Here is a 20,134-nt window from a genome sequence, read left to right on the forward strand (position 1 = left end):
ACTCTGGGTATTAAAATGTGAGCAGAATTGACATGGTACTTTTGGGCACCAAGAAACAGTTCTTGATTTACCATACTTTTTTTCTTCCTTTGTCAAGAGACCATCAATGTTTCAGGTAGAGATGGCTCCCTCATCCTGGGCGGAGTCACGGTAGACAAATAGCAGGAGCAGGATGTGTTACTCTAAGCTTCCAGGATTCTTGGAGTTGTTTGTTTCTACAGCATGCAAAAATGCTGAACTGACAATGTGGTTGAATTAGCATCAGAGGGCTTCCGTGGTGACTCAGATGGTAATGAATTAGCATCAGAAAATGAGTTCGTCTCAACTCCAGTTCTTCGCTCTCTCTGTAAACTTGAACAAGTCCTTAAACGTTTTTGGAGTTGAATATAAAATAGGAATGATAAAATGCTCATTATTTGGGATTGCCTTTGATGTTCAGAGAGGCGAATTTTGGTAAATTCCAAAGTGCTATAGAAATATAATGTATTACAATACTTTTACTCAAATTCAGGACTCGGATGTGGTGTCTGTGGCCTCATTTTAACTTTTTTTTTTTTTCTTCTTTTTTTTCATTTTAACTTTTATGTCGCTGTGAGGCATAGTAATCATCACATTGTCAAGCCCTTTGTTCAGTCACTGAAATGGGCACAACCTGTATACAAGTAAGATTGGAAAAGATCTGGATATTTTTTCAAAGTAACAAAGAAAATTGATTTAAAGTTTCTCTCAGACGTTGTCCTTCGTCTGGCTCTATGGCTTAGTTGGTTAAAGCGCCTGTCTTGTAAACAGGAGATCCTGGGTTCGAATCCCAGTAGGGCCTATTTTGCACGCTTCTTTGTTCCTGAGAAAGGATGAAGATTTCAGTACTACAGTTCTGTTCTGATTTCAGTACTACAGTACCACCCCCCCTGCCTCCTCCCGATCCGGAAAAAGGCAGAACCCTAAGAATGATCATAAACACTCCTCCCCTTACAGAAGTACCAACCCCCTGCCTCCTCCCTATCCCGAAGAATGACATTCTTAGGGCAGACCCCTAAGAATGATCGTAAATCTCTGCAACCCTCTTCTTCCCATCACAAAAAGGCAAGTGAACTTGCGAAGGTCATTTTCTGGGGAAATAAATAAACCCGCTTCACCTCCATTATGGGATGGTTGTCCCCATCCCGGGAGGGGTCAGAGAGGTGTTGAATACGCATATTCTCGAAGTTTCGGGCCACATGGATTGACTGTGGTTGGGGGCGGGGGGCGTGGAGGGATGAGTGAAATAGGTGAGGGAGATTAACAGGCGCAAAATTCCAGTTACAAAATAAATCAGTCATGAAGGTAAAATGTACAGCATGAGGAATACAGTAAAAAAAAATATATTGTAATATCTTTGTATTATAACTCGAGTTATCATGGTAATTATTTTGTAATGGAAATATCAAATCACTATATTGTGCAACTGGAACTAACATAGAATTTGTAGGTCAATTATACTTCAATTAAAAAAAAAACTTTCTGTAAACAAAAGAAAACCTGAATCAACATAAAATTTTTTTCATTAGCCCAACTGGCACTAGCATTTCTATAGCATTGAAATAGAGTTGAAATAGTCTTGCATTCACCAGCCGAGTTTGTTTGGTTATGGATAATTGTTTTTCATCTATCTTTTTATCTAGTTTATCATATTTTATTTTTTCCCATTTTCAGTTTGTCCATTTCTCTTACATGTAATTACAGATATATGGAAATAATATATGCTGCTTGCCAAAAAAAAGTGTAGTAAAGTCACTTGCTGTGACTCTGTAAGTCCACTCTTGAGTGCACATCTATCTTGCAATCATTCAGCTGAAATGAAATGGTCACTGTACCCAAATGATTCAAATGGCAAGATCGATAATGCTACATATGTACCAGGGAGATATGAAAACATTTATCTTTCACTTAATGAAGTTTTCTGGGGAGACTAGAGGAGGCTCTCAGGTAAGTCCAAGAATGTCTTGGAAGAGCAAGGAGGGGTGATGGGCTTTGGTTTTTACAGGGTTAGAGGGCAGGCTGTGGAGGGGAGAGGGGAATGAAGATTCCTAAGTGAGAACCAGGACTAGCATGGTTTGATCTTCTCTCTGAGAGAGCTTAAGCACTTTCTGTGGGCTGGCTTTGATGTGAGGGTGATGGGTCTTGAAAGCTGTCAGCAAATATCAGAAATGGGGTCAATTTCTTAATTACAGTTTTCAATAGAAATCTGTGTACAAGTCCACAGAAAAGCATATACAAAAGTGTTCCTAAGAGCCCTATTCACAATTTTCACAAACTAAAAATAACTCATATATCCACCACTAGAATGGATAAATTGTGGCATATTAATACAATATTATTATATATGTGTATGACTATATATGTAAATACAAATAACATCATTGAATACAACAACATGGATGAACCTCATAGTGCTGCACAAAAGTAGCCGGACCTGAGAGTACACATTGTAAAATTCTATTTATATGTTATTTAAAATGTGCAAAGCTAATAGATGATATCAGAATCCAAAATGTGATTACCCTTAAGAAGAAAGTAGTTAGGAGGCACATGAGAGGGGCTTCTGGTATTTCTTGACACAGACAACCTAGGTGACAAAACTTAATTCTTGATTCAATTTGATAGAAATAGTGGCAATAAATTGGAACAAAAGATCTGAATGAGAGTTCATAGACATGTTCTCTTTGTAAATATTCAGTGATATATACATCTATATATACATATATAAGGGCTTCCCTGGTGGCTCAGCTGGTAAAGAATCCACCCACAATACAGGAGACCTGGGTTCAATCCCTGGGTTGGGAAGATCCCCTGGAGAGGGGAACAGCTACGCACTCCAGTATTCTGGTGAGTGACTTTCACTCACATACGTATATATTCAGATATATATCTACATAAATTAAGTATTCTGTATATGCTTCTGTTTGGACACTTTCCTGCATGTTTGTTACATTTCAATTAAAAATAATTTAAAAAGAAAAACAAAGCCACCAATTAAGAAAGAGAACATTGCCTTTATTTTATAAGTTCCATTTGCCCCACTCCACTCTACATCTCTCTCTCACTTGAGATAACTACTATATTAATGCTTGTGATTGTCATTCCCTTGCTTTTTTTTTTAAAACCGTAAAACAGCAATAAACATTTATTCTCAAGCAATTTTTGTGCATCAGAAATCTAGAAGCAGCTTAGCTGGGTGGCACTGGCTTGGAGGTCTCTCATGGGGTTGCAGTTAATTTTTCAGCCAGGAACTGGTTGCAGCCATCTGAAGGGACTGGATACTTTATTCCCAAGATTTCTCATGCACATGGTTGAGTCCTTAGTTCTTTTTTTTTTTCCTTGATTGGATATAATTGCTTTACAATTTTGTATTAGCTTCTGCTGTACAACAACACGAATCAGCTTTAAGTATACACATATCCCTTCCCTCTAGAGCCTCCCTCCCATTCAGTCCCTTGCTTTTAAGCTTTACTACTAATACATGTATTTAACACAACAGATTATTTAATATGCTTAGTTTGTAGTTTCTATACATGAAACCATGTTGTATTTGTTTTGGAATGTTTCCTTGTTATTGAAATATTATCATAATATATCATTTTGTGTGATTTCTAGGTATTTCTTTATTGCATATAACTAAATTTTTATAGCTGTCATGAAAATGTGGTAAAACTCTGACACTATTTATAATAATTTTTCTGTTTGATCTTTGTACATAAGTATTTGTATGTATATGTGTTCAGTCACTGAGTTGTGTCTCTTTGTGATACCACCAGGCTCCTCTGTCCATGGGATTCTCCAGGCAAGAATACTGGAGTAGGTTGCCAACACGATCTGTTAAAAAGAAAAAGTCAGTTCTGTTTCTTCCTTTCTAGTCATCACAGCTTTTTATTTTTTTGCTTTCCTTTTGACTAGTAGAGAATCAGTTCAGTTCAGTTCAGTCCCTCAGTTGTGGAAACTTTCAGATTAAAGTATCTGGGTTTGGAGTTTTCTCTGTGGGAAAAATTTTTGAGTATTTATGGTTTAATGGTTTGGGACTATTCATATTTGCTAATTTTTCTTTAGTGAAATTTAATTGATTTTTTGTTGTTGCAGAATTTACGATTTCATTTAAAACTTCAAACTAATTGGGCAAAATTTCTTACACCTTTGCACATTCTGATCCACCTTTTGGATATACTCTTCTTTTGCTTTTTATTTTATTTTATTTTATTTTTTGCTAACCTTTCTCATCTTTTAGATTTCAGTTCCTGGAATGGTTACTGAAGGCTGGATTAAGGACAGACCCCAGACAGTCTGTCACTTTAACCTGCTGTGGCCCAGAGAACCGGGATGGTGCTTTCCTGGAAAGCAAGCAAAAGAGAGCAGCCTCTTCAGGGTGCAGTCACTGCTCAGAAGCTTTTGAGAAAACGCTGTTTCTCCAGCATCTCTAAATTGTGAAAAATCTATGTAACCTCAACTTTTCCGGGCGGGGAGCCCGAATGCTCTGAGAAGGCAGGTTAGATGAAGACCAAAATCAGGCCCTCGCAGTTCCTAATAATGGGGAATGAGGCCCCCCCAAATGCCTCAGATTCCAGCTGGGTTGCTTTCACCGCGCCCACAGCACCCCTCAGGAACAGGGTCCAAAGCAGGCGGTGTGAGTAACTCCTCCAGGCCTCCCCCGCGCCTTCCCACCACCCTTGTGCTTTCCTCGCCCGCACCATCACTAATGGGGGGTCGAGATCCACTGAGATGAGGGTGGCTGGGGGAAATGAGCCGGAAAGAAACCAGACAACCACAACAAACTGACTCAAAATCCAACCTTTCTAACCTGAAGAATGGTTCCTTCCCTCTCAGTCACACAACCCAGCAACCCAGTGGCTGCACAAGAGGAGGGACACTTTCTAATTGTTCAGTAAGTACAATCGTTGGGGTTTTTACTAAGGTGTCCCTGGAGGGTACTCAGTGGGCCTGTTCTTCGTGGTTTCCAAGAAAGGCCAGGCCTAGGAAGATGCTTCTCAATTCAATCCTAATTGAAAACGTCTTGGCAGGATTGGGCGCCCAGCTGAGAGGATGCCAGGAGCGGTCTTTTTTTTTTTTTTGTAATTTTCACTTACTCCCATAGGGTCTTAATTTTGACTTTGTCTTCATTCTGAAGGTAAATCGAGCCTTTGTAGCCGTGATTACAGAAAGACATTTCAATCCTTTTTTTTTTTTTTTAAACAGGTTAATCAACCGATTGAAGAGGCATTACAATACAAGTGTAAAATTTTGTTCAGAAAAGAAATTTGGTGTCAGGCTAAGGGTAGAGTTTGGAGAAAAGCGGAATTTCCATTTTGCCCTAGTCTCTAACCATAACTTCTTTAAAAATTTACTTGGGTTTTGTACCAATGACACCACCTTTTAAGTAAAATTGATGGGAAAGGTATCTTTTCATAAGAGTTACAGTAACAAGAATCGCCCAGATTCTCAATACTTGTAATATTTTCCTTCACCCTAAGAACAGAGGACCACGTGGCCTAATGGATAAGGCGTCTGACTTCGGATCAGAAGATTGAGGGTTCGAATCCCTTCGTGGTTGTGACTTCCTTTTTCACATTCCTGCTACCCTTACCCAGATATCACTGTTCCAGCTCTCAAATCCCAAATTATAGCATCAGAGCACTCCAGAGATCTCCCCTTGGGTATACGTGATTCAGTAAGTGGGGTCGGCGCCAGCCCTCTCCATCGAGCCCTTTGCACCATAGGAGTCCTTGGTCAGGCAGGCACACAGGTGTGGAGATAGCGAAGAGCGCCAGCCCTGGTCTTTTGGACCCTCTTGCAGGGGGTTGGGTGGACCCAGTGAGTGAGGTGGGTGCCACAAGGCACGAATGTCAAGGAATTCTGCTCTCCTCGTCCGGCAGTGTCTGGACGTCTCTTATTTTAGCGTACGACTATTCCATTGGTTTTCAGGTGCCGCTCTGTACTTCGACGCTGAAAATGTTGAGATTTGTTTTTTGTAAGTCAGTTTAAATGGCGCCCCCTTTCGACAGGAAAACTTGCCACATTTTAGAGGATCTGGCTCCTGATTCACGTGGATGCCACCTGAGAGGTGCACCGTCTTTCTGTGGGTTCTTGGAGACCAGCTATGGGTTCTCCCACACGTTGCGGGATGAATTAGTTGAACGTTAAGCAGTATCTGAGGAGCCAGGGTTAAAACAGAAACCTGGAACCATGAGAAGAGACCTGTCAGGCAAATTATAATAAACAGGGAGCAGCTTCTGCACAAGTGGAAAGAACGTGGTCATATACATTTGAATGTTTAGGTGTAATGGACACATTCATAGAACAATATGACGGTTCAAATTAGATTCAAGTAGGAATTGCAATTGTAAATGGTCTTAAACTATGAAATATTTTGAATTAGTTGTCAAGTCTTCCTACTGAGAAAATTACATGTCCTTCTGTTTACTACGAACTTCTTTAAAACATTCAAAGAAGAAATAAGTCTAACCAGACACAACTCTTCCACAGTATAGGAAAAAGAGAAAGAAAGAAAAAAAAAAAATCCACAACTGCTCATGCCGAATGCTGTAATGATTTTTTCCTGTGAGTGTACTTCTTTAACAGCTTTATCGAGGCATAATTTCCTTAAACTGCTTGTATTTAAACTTATAGTTTGACGTATGTATAACTCATGAAACCACCACTACAAAAGAGATAATGAACACAGACACCATCCTCAAACGTTTCCTCAGGTCCTTTTGTAATATGTTCATCTGTTGCTGGATTTTGTTTGTTAGTATTTTGTTGAGAATTTTTATGTCCATGTTTATAAGAGATATTGGTCTGTAGTTTTCTTAGCTCATGATGTCTTTGTTTGACTTTAGCATCAGGGTAATGATGGCTTCCTTTTCCAATTTTTATAAGAGTCTGTAAAGAATTAGTATCAATTTTTTAAAAACAGTAGAATTTAGCAGTAAAGATGTCTAGACTTGGGCTTTTCTTTATGGGTAATTTTACTCACTAAATCAATCTGCTTGCTTGTTATGGAGTCTAATTCCATGCTAAATGCTTATGTCAGTCATCTACATCTTTGTAACAAACCTCACCCAGATTTTGTGGGTGACTTAAAGCAACATTTAGTTTCCAATTCTGCAGGTCAGTTATTGAGCTGTGCTCAACTAGGCAATTCTTTTGCTGGTTTTGCTTGTGGTCACTCATTGATTGCAGTTATCTGGCAGCCTGACTGGGACTAGATGGTCCAAAATGTTCCCACTCACTGTCTGGGGTGTCATCTGGAATGACTGGGATGACTGGGACTCTCTCTTCACATGATCTTCCATCCTTCAGGAAGTTAGGTGGGATTTCTTCACATGATGTCTTAGGGTCCCAAGATGACAAAAGCAGAAGTTATAAGGCTCTTGAACCCTTGTATTGAAACTCCCACCACCTCACTCCCACAACATCAGTACCACAGCATTCTATTGGACAAATTACAAGGTCAGCTCACATACAAGGAGGGAAATAGACTCCACCTCTTGGTGGTAGCTGCTGAACAATCATATTCCAAAGGGACATGCATAATGGGAATTTGTGACAGGACTTGGTGACTGAACAACAACAATCAATCAATCAAACAATGATTTGTTATCTCATTTAATACTAAAAACAGCACTGTGAATAGCCACTATTGCTATATCTTGGTAAGTAAATTATCCATTATCACTTCTTTACCAGTGTAATCTGAATTGGTCTGTGAACCTTGTTTTGAACCCACCTTTACCTAGTGGGCAGCTCAGGGTGGGGCCAGGGAGAATGTAAGCACTCCAAAATGCAGCAGCAGCTGAAAAAGCACTGATAGTGCTGAGCATTTGAACACGTGCAATTATAAATTTTTGTAAAGCCAGAGAGCTCCATGTCCTTGTCTCAGGATGACTCTGATAAGGTTTAAGATCCAGAAGGTGAGATTAAGTGACCCACACACAGACTCCTGGTTCAACTCCTTTCCTGAGACTGAGTTCCTGAGTGTCTGATATATCTACAAGCTGCATGGACTTATAAAGAGTAATAAGCACCTTAGAGGAAGCCCGGATGAGTGGAGAAACTGAGGAAAGCAGGTTCAAATACAGGAAATTGTCCACTGGGATACTTTTAAAAACCAAGATAGTCCACGTTTCACATAATTGACAAGTCAGACGTAGTTTATTACTGTGAAACAGTCTTGGCAAGAGACAAAAGTTAAATTGCCGAAGTGTCGGGAAAAGGAAGGCACCGAAATCAGCGGGATGGTACTTAGCCATGCACGACCGTAAACGGAGAATTTTAAGACAAACCACAACCAACCAAGTAAATCCCAACCGTTGATCTCTTTGCGGGAACCTCAAATTTAACCTGTCTCATGTGGCTAGAGAGTAGTAAAATTTGCTCCAGGTGAGGCTCGAACTCACAACCTCGGCATTGCTCACAAGCGTACTGTCTTATAAGTACCGCGCGCTAACCGATTGCGCCACTGGAGCTCTGCTAGGTAGGGGTTTGGGCAGGTGTAAGTGAATATACTTTAACAGATGAAGACTTTTATTTAAGGTAGTCAATATTATGAATAAAATGGCGCCTTTTGATACGGGGTTTTCTCTTTGAATCTGATATGCGGTTCACAGCAGCAGTCTTTGATCAGTTGGTATCAGCCAATCTGCCGCCGTTTCCCCCACAGTACAGAGATGCAGCCGCGATTGAGCGTCGCGGTCATCTCCATCTTGATTTTCCGCTCATAGTCCCACGGCTTCTCTAATTTCAGACTTATTTGAAAGCATTTAAATGGAAAAAAAAAAAAAAAAAGGTTACATTGGTTCCACAAAGGCAGGAAGCTTTCCACTCAGGAGTGTGTACTCCGTCTGTAAGACCACAGTGCATTTTCATTGCTTCCGAATTCCTGGGGACTTTTCATCTCAGCGATTCTGCTTTCTTGCATCACCTCTGTCTCGGCTCTGCCCTACGCTCGGACGACTTTCCCTCTGCTTCAGATGCCACCTGTCCCACCCCGACCCAGTCACTGTTTTTTTAACTTAAGAATATTAAAATACTTTGCTATCCTGAAACATTCACAGAGCTAATATTTCCTTTAGAAAAAGCACTGTTTTAAATGTACTAAGTTTAAATCAACTATATTAAATACAATACAGACTAAGGAAATGCAGAAAAACAAAAAGGTGGTAACTTGAAAATTTTCTGAAGTCTCATACTCAGAGAAATATATTGTTTATATTTGTGGTTCATTTCAAGCTTTTTTCATTCTAGTTATACATTTTGGGACAAAAGAAACTTCCACCAGATGGATCCATGGCCTGAGTGGACACCCTGTGAACCAGACCCCCATTACCTCCATTTTAACAGAGGGGCTGTGATGACACTTTGGGTGTTTCCATATCAATATTCACTTGGACCTTGTCTCCAGCAGTCCTTGAAATTTGAGGGTTTTTCTCTTTATTGAGTCTATGATTGTTGAGTAAATGGATATAAGTCCATTTAGGAAAGAAATGGGAGAATTATATTCTATATATTTTCAGTGGCACTGCAGGGTCCTCAGGACTTGGCTTCTTCTTTAATCCAAGAGGTCGAGTCTGAAAACTGGTTTAAGATCAGAAACTGGGCAAGGTATTGTGATTTTATTTTTAACTGGGGCAGCTACCCTCAGTCTTCTGATTATCCTTGATTTCTTATGTGTAGACAGCGATATGCTTGTTGGCTGCCCATCTATTTTGTTTCTAGGGATGCTGTATTTCATTAACCATCTCAACACTACAAAGTTGGCTACCTCTCTGAAATTGTCTTTCATTACAGTAACTTTGCCCACCCACACCTGGCGCGTGCACATGCACAGACTGACCAGATTCTGACCAATTGAGTGCTGCTATTTCTGGCATGAACTGTTTCAAGATCCTATAATTCCCATTGCTGTCAGTGAAGCCACTTCTGTAGCAGAATCTCATATCACCAGCGCAGGGCCAATAGAGGACACTCACCATGGAACTTCTTAGTAATGATAGTGTCCCCCTCCCAACACATGCCTTCTCCCACCCCCAAACAGAATATCCTTTGACTCTCCTGTTACCCATTCCTCTAGTGGGTTTTCTAGTATTACATGGTAAATCCACTCTAGCATGTCCACTTCTTTGAGTTTTTGATCCCTCTTTCTGCCATCAATCTCAAGAGTCCTGGCATTCTTACCACATTTAGTGAGAGCTTTTGCTTTTTTAAGCAGGAGAATCCTAACAGTATGTTGAGTTTTTGCCAGCGTATAAAAATTCTGTACTTTGGGAGAATGCTCTAGTATCAGTGTATTCTACATCAACTAACTTTGCATTCTACTCTCCTTGATTCAGAACACTTAGAATTTAGTTCTGTATGGAAGGATGCTGAATGGGTGGCAGAGGTACATGTTTGGCAGAGGAGAGATCTCTGCATTGTCTTCAAGGAAGAAGGACTAACTAAACCTTGATAAGGAGGATTGGGCTACTTCTAAAAAGCTCAAAGGATCTTGGGAAATCTGGAGATTTCTATGTTCTAATGCATCCCCTGGAGAAGGAAATGGCAGCCCACTCCAGTATTCTTGCCTGGGAAGTCCCATAGACCGAGGAGCCTGGCAGGCTACAGTCCATGGGGTCACAAAGAGTTGAACATGACTTAGCGACTCAACAGCAACAATGCATCCCACCAGATGTCTCCATCCAATGTCTCAATATTCTGTTCTTTTCCAACTGAGGCCATGACCTAGGCATAGAAGATAATCTAGTTTGAGAAGTTAACCTACTTTGGAGTCCTACTATTCCTGTGATTAAATCTTGGAGCTGAACCTTAGCTTTTTGTGCCCTTGAGTTGCAGGATATGAGAGTTTCCTTATACCCTCCTATGGAGGCTCTGGCTTTCACATTAGCCTCAACTTGATGGGCTTCCTTTGTGACTCAGCTAGTAAAAGAATCTGCCTGCAATGTGGGAGACCTGGGTTCAATCCCTGGGTTGGGAAGATTCCCCTGGAGAAGGAAAAGGCTCTGGCCTGGGTCCCAAAGAGTTGGACACAACTGAGTGCCTTTCACTTTATTTGATGAGATATCGTCTTCAGCATTTAATCATCTCTCTCCAAGGCATCAGTTTCTTCTACTGAAGAATTCTATTACATTATTATTACCATCTCTCCCACATTTATCAAGCAACTGATACATCACATCTGCTTTTGCATATCCACCGGTAGAGCATCTCAGTTCAGGTTGAGTGAAAGTTTTAAAAATTGCTACTTTGTGCCAGTGGCTGTTTGTGTTCTACCAATCCCTTTACTGCCAACCAGATGGATAATCCAGCTTCAAAAATCTCATTTTAGGGACTTCCCTGGCAGTCCAGTGGTTAAGACACTGCACTTCCACTTCAAGGGCATGGGTTCCATCCCTGGTCAGGGAATTAATATCCCCACTTGCTGCATGGGTGGGGCCAAAAAAAAAAAAAACAAAACACCTCATCTTAGCATTTTCTTTCTCAGATACTTTTGGTATCAACTACTGCATTTTGTGTTCCCTGGAAAGACTCCAAGATGGGGATTTGCATTCAGAAACTTTACTGGGGCACTATCTCAGTGACCACCTGAGAAGCAATGAAGAATCAAAATTTGTCATAGGAAAAAACTGAGCTGCAGTGCAAGTGCAAAAGGGCATTTGCCTGCTCCTGGGGGGGCTCCACCACTGGAATGGGCCCTTTAGATGTGTCCCAAGTTGAGAAGTCAGATCTTGGCTGTTATACCTCTCATAGACCAGTAATTGGATATAGGCTGCCCTTGGAAATGAAATGTGACCTTGACCTGAGACAATTCCTAAAGAGGGATGACAGTTGAGAGTCATCAGGTAACAACCTTCCAAGGATCTAGGAAGGTAAATCTTCAATCCAAAGGGTCCAGGTATTTAGTCAATACACCATCTGTGACAGTCACAGTGAGGAAGAAGAGAGAGAGGAAATGAGTTTGAGCTCCGGATAGAATTTGAAAACCATTACAGTGATTCCACATGCTGTAGGAAACATTTTATTGGAGATAGTTGCAGGGCTGGTTCTGAAGCTAAGGGTTCTAGGGTTGAGAAGGGAAAGCCTATCTTTCGAAGGATGCTCTGCCCAAGTGTCATAATCTGAATACACTAAAGATCAGACAAAGGAAAGTTTTTGTAGGGTCCGAATTAGAAAGAGGCTCTGTCTGCCACCATCATGGAGATACTCTTTCCTTCATGTGAGGTGATTTCTTGCCCCCACTCTATCTAGGGCTCCTACAAAAGAGTGACAGATCAGTGGAGGCAGGGATGGGTGGGGTGTCATGGAAAAAGACTGATCTGAAAATATTTGGAAATTGACTTCACACGTTTCTTCTAGGGGAAGACAAATGTTATGAAGTAGAACTTAAATTGTATGGCTATTCACCACATTGTCAATTCTACACATTTAGGGTAGAGAGGGAAGGAAGACTCAGAATGTGTAGGAACATTCTTTTTCAGGATATCATGGCAAATTGACCTATCCTCATGGATGAATGATTTTCCTTTGATATATATAAATATGTATAGATATCTACACATATACACTGTGCTTAGTCGCTCAGTCATATCTGACTCTTTGTGACTCCATAGACTTCAGCCTGCCAGGCTCCTCTATCCATGGGGATTCTCCAGGTAAGAATACTGGAGTGGGTTGCCATGCCCTCCTCTAGAGATATATATATGTGCTTTATTAAACTTGTAACAGATAGCTGAGGGTTTAGGTTTTCCATTCTTTTCTCTTACCCACATACTCCTGCAGGGAGAAATAGTAGTAGCCTTCTGAACATAAATCTACTTGATAGAGAGTGGGAATTTTGGCACTATAGAGGTGATTTAGTCAAGTGGAGGGCATTTAGGAAGAGAATGTAGAGAAAAGATTTTTTTTAAAAAACAGGTCTTCAGGTAAAGAAGCAGGATGGCTCCTGCCCCCAACTTGATCTTCTTATTTGGTTTTGAACTGTTTCATGTATGCCAGAATATCTGACTTGACTGTACTGACGGGAGTCCGATGAAACCAGCGCATGACAGGGACGCCATCAGGTCCCACTAAGAACTTTTCAAAATTCCAGCGGATGTCATGGACCATGATGGGTTCCCAGGATATATGTTTGATTGAGCCCATAATCTCAGAAGGGTGAGGACAGGATTGCTGCAGCAGAGAGATGGAAAAGAGAAATGACAGAATCATTTCTGCTCATGGATGATCCAGGCTATTTTCACCCACAGATAATCCTCTTATGTTTAGATATTTTCATTTCCTATGATTCTTAATATATTCTCTGAATCACAACCATGCTAACTACCAAGAAAGCTGTAGATATTATAGCAAAAGTTTATTCCCTCTTTTTGTTTCTCCCGGTGACCCCATCACAAAATCCTGTTCCTATGAATGAGATATGTTACTTCTCTAGCTCTCAATTTCCTTTTCTGCAAAGTGAATAGATTAGAATGTGGTTTCCTCGATCTTGATGCTCCATGGGCCAGTCATCTTTCGAAAATACCTTTTGGGGCCAATATGGAGTTCCAATATTTTGTTTTGAAAAATAAGAGAAAAATTTAAAAACACCATTACTTCATTTAGCTTTAAAGAGGTAATTATAAGAATAAATTACATATGTGTCCTAATCGTAGAATAAAGGGCAGCTCTATAAATCAGTTGAGGTTTATGAAACCCTCCTTACATTGCCCTGTTTTTTCAGTTTACTGAGTATATATAAAAATCTCAGAATGGGTCAACCTTGGCCCACAGTCCAGCATTTAAGAACACTGAACTCTGATGATCATTAAGGGCCCTTCTTAGTTCTCACATTCTCTGTATCTAAGAGCTGGTGTTTCATAAAAGGCACTTATTGCGTTGTATTATGCAATCTGCCTTTTTTTTTTTTTTTGTCTTCTCCAATATTAACTCATCGAGGAACAGGGACTGCGTCTGTTCATTTCTATACCCTTATTGTTTAGCAAACTCCCTTATAGATAGCAGGCACTCAACAAATGTTCCTTGAATGAATGAATGTCAATGAACAAAAGAGTGGTCCCAGTGAAAGGTGGCACTCTACACAATGCTTTGTACCACAAAGCCAGAGCATCACAGATACTAAAAAATTTAACCCTAGTCCCTATGCTTATAAGGAGATCTCTTCCAAAGAGTCCAACCCCTCCTCCAGGCAGGAGCCCTTGCATCCATTTCTACCACACCAACTCTACTTTAGGAATATTAAGGAAGAAAAAGCTTAGGTCAGTAATTTAACTCACCTTTAAGAAGGTGAAGACTTTCTGCTCTGTTTCACCATTCACATCCCCTTTCTCAAACAGCTGGAAATTAGGTACGTATCCTCCTCCTGGACGGACATACCTGCAATGAACCATAATGTTCCCAGGAAGCTCCAGAATATAAGAGAGAAAATTCTAATAGGGTACCAGGATTTGAGGTTACGAAAAAGGGGAAACAGATGTGGAGATATAGAAAACAGGGCTGGGAAGGGAAAATAAGACTATTGTTACACTAGGGCTCCCTGACACTTTATTTTTCTCTATCCCACATGCTGTCACTGTCTCCCATCTGTATTGTTTCTGTACCAGCAACACCAGGAGCTATTTCTGTGCTCCCACTCCTCCACCATCCATCCAGGTCTCACTTCCCAGGGAAGGGGAGAGCAGCTCTGACACTGCCAGCCTCACATCAGTGAAGGCCAAATTTAAAATCAGGTAGGAAGTGCCCCAAGCCTATTAACCCACCGCCCATCCCGGAATTCCCCAAATGGAAGTGCCTCTGGAAACGGAGGAAAGGTAGACAGAGACAGGTCTCTGTAGGGTTTTAAGTAGGCACTTACTTCAGTCCTGGAAGAATTTCTGAGTTTTCTCCTGGTTCTTGCTTTCCAAACTGGTTACAGGGAAATCCCAACACAACTAGGCCAAAGGGCTTCAGCTCCTCCTGTAGTGCATTCAGTTCTATGGGTAGAAAATGGACAATATGGTGGCCTGGCCAGAGAGCCTGCCTTGTGTATATAGACAGAGTGATCCTTGGAAATACGCATTTTACAGAGGGAAAAACAGAAGTCCAGGAAAAGGCGGAAAATATCTAAGTCAGAAAGACTGTTCATGGCAGGGCTAAAATGAGATACTAGATCCCCAGACATGTATGCAGAAGCCCTTTGATATAATGCAGTATTTCCCATATCTGCAGCACACCAGAATCAGACAGGGGCCTTTCCTTAAAAATAGGGATGTCCAGATTCCTTTCCAGAAGTTCTTCTGGTAACATTATTCTGAGGTGGCTCCCCAGTCATCTTTATTATTCTAAAGCTCACCAGATCACTGCTGGTGGGATTGTAAAATGGTATAACTGTTATGGAAAATAACATGGAGGTTTCTTAAACAATTAAAAATAGAACTACCATAAAGCAGCAGTCCCAATTCTGGGCATACATGCATAAGAATTGAAAACAGAGTTTCAAAGAGATATTTGCACACCCATGTTCATAGGAGCACTGTACATAAAAATCAAGAGGTGGAAGCAACCCAAATGTCCATTGATAGATGAATGCATAAACAAAATGTGGTCTATCCATATACAATGGAGTATTATCCAGTTTTAAAATGGAAGGAAATTATGTCACATGCTACAACATGAATGAATCTTTATGCTAAGTGAAATAATCTAGTCATGAAAAGACAAATACTGCAGGTAAGACAAATACATGTGGTATCTACAGTAGTCAAATTTATAGAAACAGAAGATAGAATAGTGGTTACCAGGGGCTAGGGGAAAGGAGAAAGGGGAGCTGTTATTTCATGGATACAGAGTTTCAGTTTTGCAAGATAGAAAATTTCTAGAGATTTGTTTCACAACAATGAATATTTTTAACACTGCTGAACAGTCTTCTTAAAAATGGTTAAGATGGTAAATTTTATATTTTGCCTTTTTGTAACACAATTTAAAAACAAAAATTTTAATTTAATTTAATTTTAATTTTAAACAAAACCACATTTAAACATCACTGACCATCAGTTTGCCTTCCCTGATTGGTTAATTGGTAGATTGAATCTTTTTTTTTTCCTTAAAGGAAAAGACACGCACAATGAGAATGGACTTCTCTTCACAGGCTAGTTCACCCTGGGTGGAGCCGGGGGTAAATCTGACAGGGGCAAAAAGAACTAGAGAAATTTCAAGTTGAGCTTTCTGGTGTTCTTTAACAATCTTTAGGATGTTAAAGATGCATTCTACCTAAAAACCCTCACTGATATACCAAAACACAAGCTTCCAATTGCCTTCCCCAAGTTTTTCAGTTTGTTTCCCTGGACTTTTATAACCATCTTCTTTTTCACCCTTTGTGAGCCAGACATCTTCAGTTCCATAACAAACACTAACCAGTCCCTAACTGAACAGTCTGCTCAGGCAACAGTGTCAACGGATAGCTCCTCTGGGTCCTTTTATTTTTATTTTCTGCAATATAAGATTGCTTTCCTATTTCCACATGTTTCCTAAGTACTTTCCCCACATCCTCCCCTCTTGTCTTTAGTCACTATAGATAATAACTCCTTTAGGAAACAGACTATTAATTAGGAAACCTGTCTTCCAGTTCTTGAGAAACTATTCCCCAGTTCTCGCACCTATTACATACAGAGTTGGAACTGAATAAATTGATTTTTAAAATCCCTATAAACTGGCAAAATGAAGTATGGTCCAATAGAATATTATTCAATCTTAAAACAGAGGGAGGAAATGATCCAAACTCCAAGGTATCTTATTAATTTAAAAAAGCAAATTGGCAGGTTGTATTTATTACTTGTTTGGAGAAGTAAATGGCAACCCACTCCAGTATTCTTGCCTGGAGAATCTCATGGACAGGGGAGCCTGGCAGGTACAGTCCATGAGTCCAAAAGAATCGGACATGACTGAGTGACTATCATCATCATCATTTATTATATGTCATCAATTGGTAGAAAAGTAAAAAAAAAGAATACATATGTATTTTGTAAACATGATAATACTGGTCATCAGAAGGGAAGGGAAAGAGATGAAAAGGCTTTTTACTCTAAACTTTTTTATTCCTTTAATTTTGAGCCTTGTGAATATAGTTCAGTTCAGTACTTATTCAAAATATAATAATGAAAAACTTAAAAATGAAGTTCTTATTAGTTCAAATATAAGAAAGGCATCTATTTCTGATAAAAATTAGTCCTGTTCATTATTTATTGGCTTTTAATCAATATGGCCTGAGATATGAGAAAGATAACATTCCACCCTGAATAATCACAGAGAGGGGAAAAAATCTACACCTGAAGGAGGCATTGAGGTTGGAGAGCAAGTGTTCATCTCTCTTATGGTCTCCTCTCCAGCCCTCACTCCAGTCAAATGGCTCCAGGTATAAAGCCCTTTTTTCTTTTCCCTGTCTTTGTAAGTTACCTGGAAAAGTCTCAAAAACATCAATCCTACCTCCTGTATTTGCCAAGAAGACTTGAATCTTCAGAGAGGCTGCTAGCTCTCAAATACATTATTGGTTCTCCTGGAAATCTCAGGAGCAAAGCAGAGGCAGGACGTAGGAAGGGGTCAGTAAACATTTTCTGTGAAGGTCCAGATTAGTCATTTCAGATGGCCTCTGGCACCAACACTCATACTACTCAACTCTGTCTTGTAGCATAATATCAACCATAGACAATCTGCAAATGAATGGTCATGGCTGTGTTCAATAAAACTTTATTTACAAAATTAGGCTGACTGGATTTGCCCTGTGGACCATAGTTTGCTGACTCCTGACATTAGGGAATGAAGTTACTTGATCATGAGTATTTATTTTGATATATAGAATTAATATTAGAATATAATACCAATATGACTTAAAATATAACAAGCTGGAAAATTAGTCCCAAGGACATTTGGCTACGAACTCTTACCAGGATATTGAGCTGTCAGACCACAATAGGTGGCCACATTGACAAAAAGGACATGCTTGCCCGCATACTGCTTGAACTGAATATGTTCCTTTCCATTAAGAGGGAAAGCGTCATAATCATAGATGGTGCCTTTCACATCTTTGTAGCAATCCATCTGGAAGATTTTAAAAAATCATAATTTTAGTAATAATAATTCCTAATGTCAATATAATCTTTCAAACCATTCAAAAAACAATACATATATTAACTGAGATCCAGAAAACAAATACGAGTCATATAATGTGTGAATGACAAGATTGAAACTAGGTCTTGTGACTTGAAAGGCAATGGTTTTTTTGAGGAACAGGCAGTCAAGTCTCTTTATTATCTTTGCAGAGGTAAAATACCTGGAACTGCTCGGATGAATGGAAAACAGCACAGATTCATGAGCTGGAATGGGATGGCCTGGAAGTAAGTGAAGTCAAACAGAAAAGCATACTGCCTTTCTTGCTTCTCTGAAAATGAAGCTACCCCTTGTCTCTGGGTTGAAGGCATCTTGCCTGGATTCCCTCAGTGAAGGGAAGGTTTTTAATTGCCCAAGTATTTCAAGATAGCCTTATTACTTCTTTAACTTTCCCTAGATCTTCTGACTTCCTGCCCCACTCATCTTGCTTCTCTGAAAATGAAGCTACCCCTTGTCTCTGGGTTGAAGGCATCTTGCCTGGATTCCCTCAGTGAAGGGAAGGTTTTTAATTGCCCAAGTATTTCAAGATAGCCTTATTACTTCTTTAACTTTCCCTAGATCTTCTGACTTCCTGCCCCAACTTAGACTCTTGATCTTGGAGTGGAAAGAGCTCTACCTGGGAATCAGAAGCTTGGAAGAGTTCCTTGTGATCCTGGGAAGTTCTCATCCTTGGCCCTCAGTTTCCCCACTGGTAAAAATGAAGACATTTGTCTAGATTCCTGTTAGATCCTGAAAGGCTTCTAGGTTTAGCATTCTAGAATCTAATATTACTCCTACCTTGAGTAGTTTTCTCTTTCAATGCACTCTTACTCATATGATGGTCTTGTAAGCCAATACTATGAAATTCTAACTTTTTTGTAGCTGCCAGGAAAAGAGATGGAGAGCTCAAAAATCCATCTGTAAGCAGGTCACTAAACTGTGTCTGGCAGCATCCAACTTATCACATGCCCAACTTCTTACCCATCGTGCTCTAGCTATCTAATACCTACCTTCTCCACCAGCTCCATCTACCTTAATCCTTATCCAATCTATGGAACATATTTGAGCAAAGTTCCACATAATAGAAATAAGTTCAGCATGGAATTTTCATTGCCTGTCCCTAGGTTAAATACCTCTACAGGCAGATCTCATCTTATCTCTCCTCTGTCTTTATCCATGCAGGGTCCATGCAGTACCCAGAATGTGTTGACTCCACAGGGCTCACCAGCACATCCTGATTTCCTTCCTTATATTAGGGAAGCTGCTATAAATGGTTTCTGGAATATAGGGAATGTAAAATCCCAAAGTATGAAAAGAAAGCTAACATCCAAACCACCCAGTCAGAAAAAGGCAGAGAGGTACTGAACAGAGAAAGGAGGGAAGGACATAATCTAATAAGAAAGGTCCAGACTTAAACTAGGATTAAACTAGACTTCCTGGAAATGCAAGGACTATAAAAGATTTTAGTCAGACACCATCTGCCCCACCTAAAGGAGTGATCCAACACAAAACCAAACCAAACTACCACTGATTCTATCCCTAGCACACTTAGCTACTTAGCTTTTACTCCTGGGGAGAGGCATTTTCTCTATTCCGGCTTTTGCACCTTTCCCTAAATGCACGCACAAATACACACCAGCAAAACTGAGACATATATAAACAGAACATTATATCAGAGTATCCATTCCTATCTCCATTATGCCTGGTTCCCTGCTAAACATTTTTAAGAATTTGCCTTTTTCCCGCCTTTGCTACTGTGATGAAAATTCCTGAAAATCATGTTGGGTACCAGAATGCATGGCCTTAGACTCTGATCTTGAAGACTTCTCTAGGTCCAGTCCAGCTTACTCCTGATATTCATTGTTATTTCACATTTATTTAGATCTGCATATGTCTCAAATGTCTCCAGACTTGGCCTATATTAAGCAAGTTCTACAGCCAAGGGTCTCCACACCCAAGTAGCCAGCACCGGATAGCATAAACACTGTATCAACTT

General features: G+C 40.1%; 1 protein-coding gene and 3 non-coding genes across 8 annotated transcripts in view; 2 read left to right on the plus strand and 2 right to left on the minus strand.

The window, feature by feature from the left end:
* Window positions 1-746: 746 nt before the first annotated feature.
* TRNAT-UGU lies at window positions 747-820 on the plus strand. The gene has a single exon. It is a non-coding gene; the product is annotated as a tRNA-Thr (tRNA).
* A 4,685-nt stretch (window positions 821-5,505) lies between these two features.
* Window positions 5,506-5,578, plus strand: TRNAR-UCG. The gene has a single exon. It is a non-coding gene; the product is annotated as a tRNA-Arg (tRNA).
* A 2,823-nt stretch (window positions 5,579-8,401) lies between these two features.
* TRNAI-UAU lies at window positions 8,402-8,495 on the minus strand. Its single transcript has 2 exons — window positions 8,458-8,495; window positions 8,402-8,437 (listed from the first exon to the last, which is right to left on the minus strand). It is a non-coding gene; the product is annotated as a tRNA-Ile (tRNA).
* Window positions 8,496-12,326: 3,831 nt separating this feature from the next.
* GPX5 (glutathione peroxidase 5) overlaps window positions 12,327-20,134 on the minus strand; it is a 39,352-nt gene continuing 31,544 nt past the window's right edge. For 4 of the 5 annotated variants that reach the window (XM_043908264.1, XM_043908261.1, XM_043908262.1 and 1 more), the window contains 4 exons: window positions 17,937-18,090; window positions 14,873-14,990; window positions 14,295-14,394; window positions 12,327-13,191 (listed from right to left, as the gene is read on the minus strand). In XM_043908264.1, the coding sequence (XP_043764199.1) occupies window positions 12,985-13,191; window positions 14,295-14,394; window positions 14,873-14,990; window positions 17,937-18,090 (579 nt within the window). In that variant the 3' untranslated portion in view covers window positions 12,327-12,984. The remainder of the gene's footprint in view (window positions 13,192-14,294; window positions 14,395-14,872; window positions 14,991-17,936; window positions 18,091-20,134) is intronic. The other variant, XM_043908265.1, reaches the window with a different exon arrangement.

This window comes from Cervus elaphus, chromosome 7 (genome assembly GCF_910594005.1).
Source record: "Cervus elaphus chromosome 7, mCerEla1.1, whole genome shotgun sequence".
In the NCBI taxonomy this organism is placed as follows: Eukaryota; Metazoa; Chordata; class Mammalia; order Artiodactyla; family Cervidae; genus Cervus; species Cervus elaphus.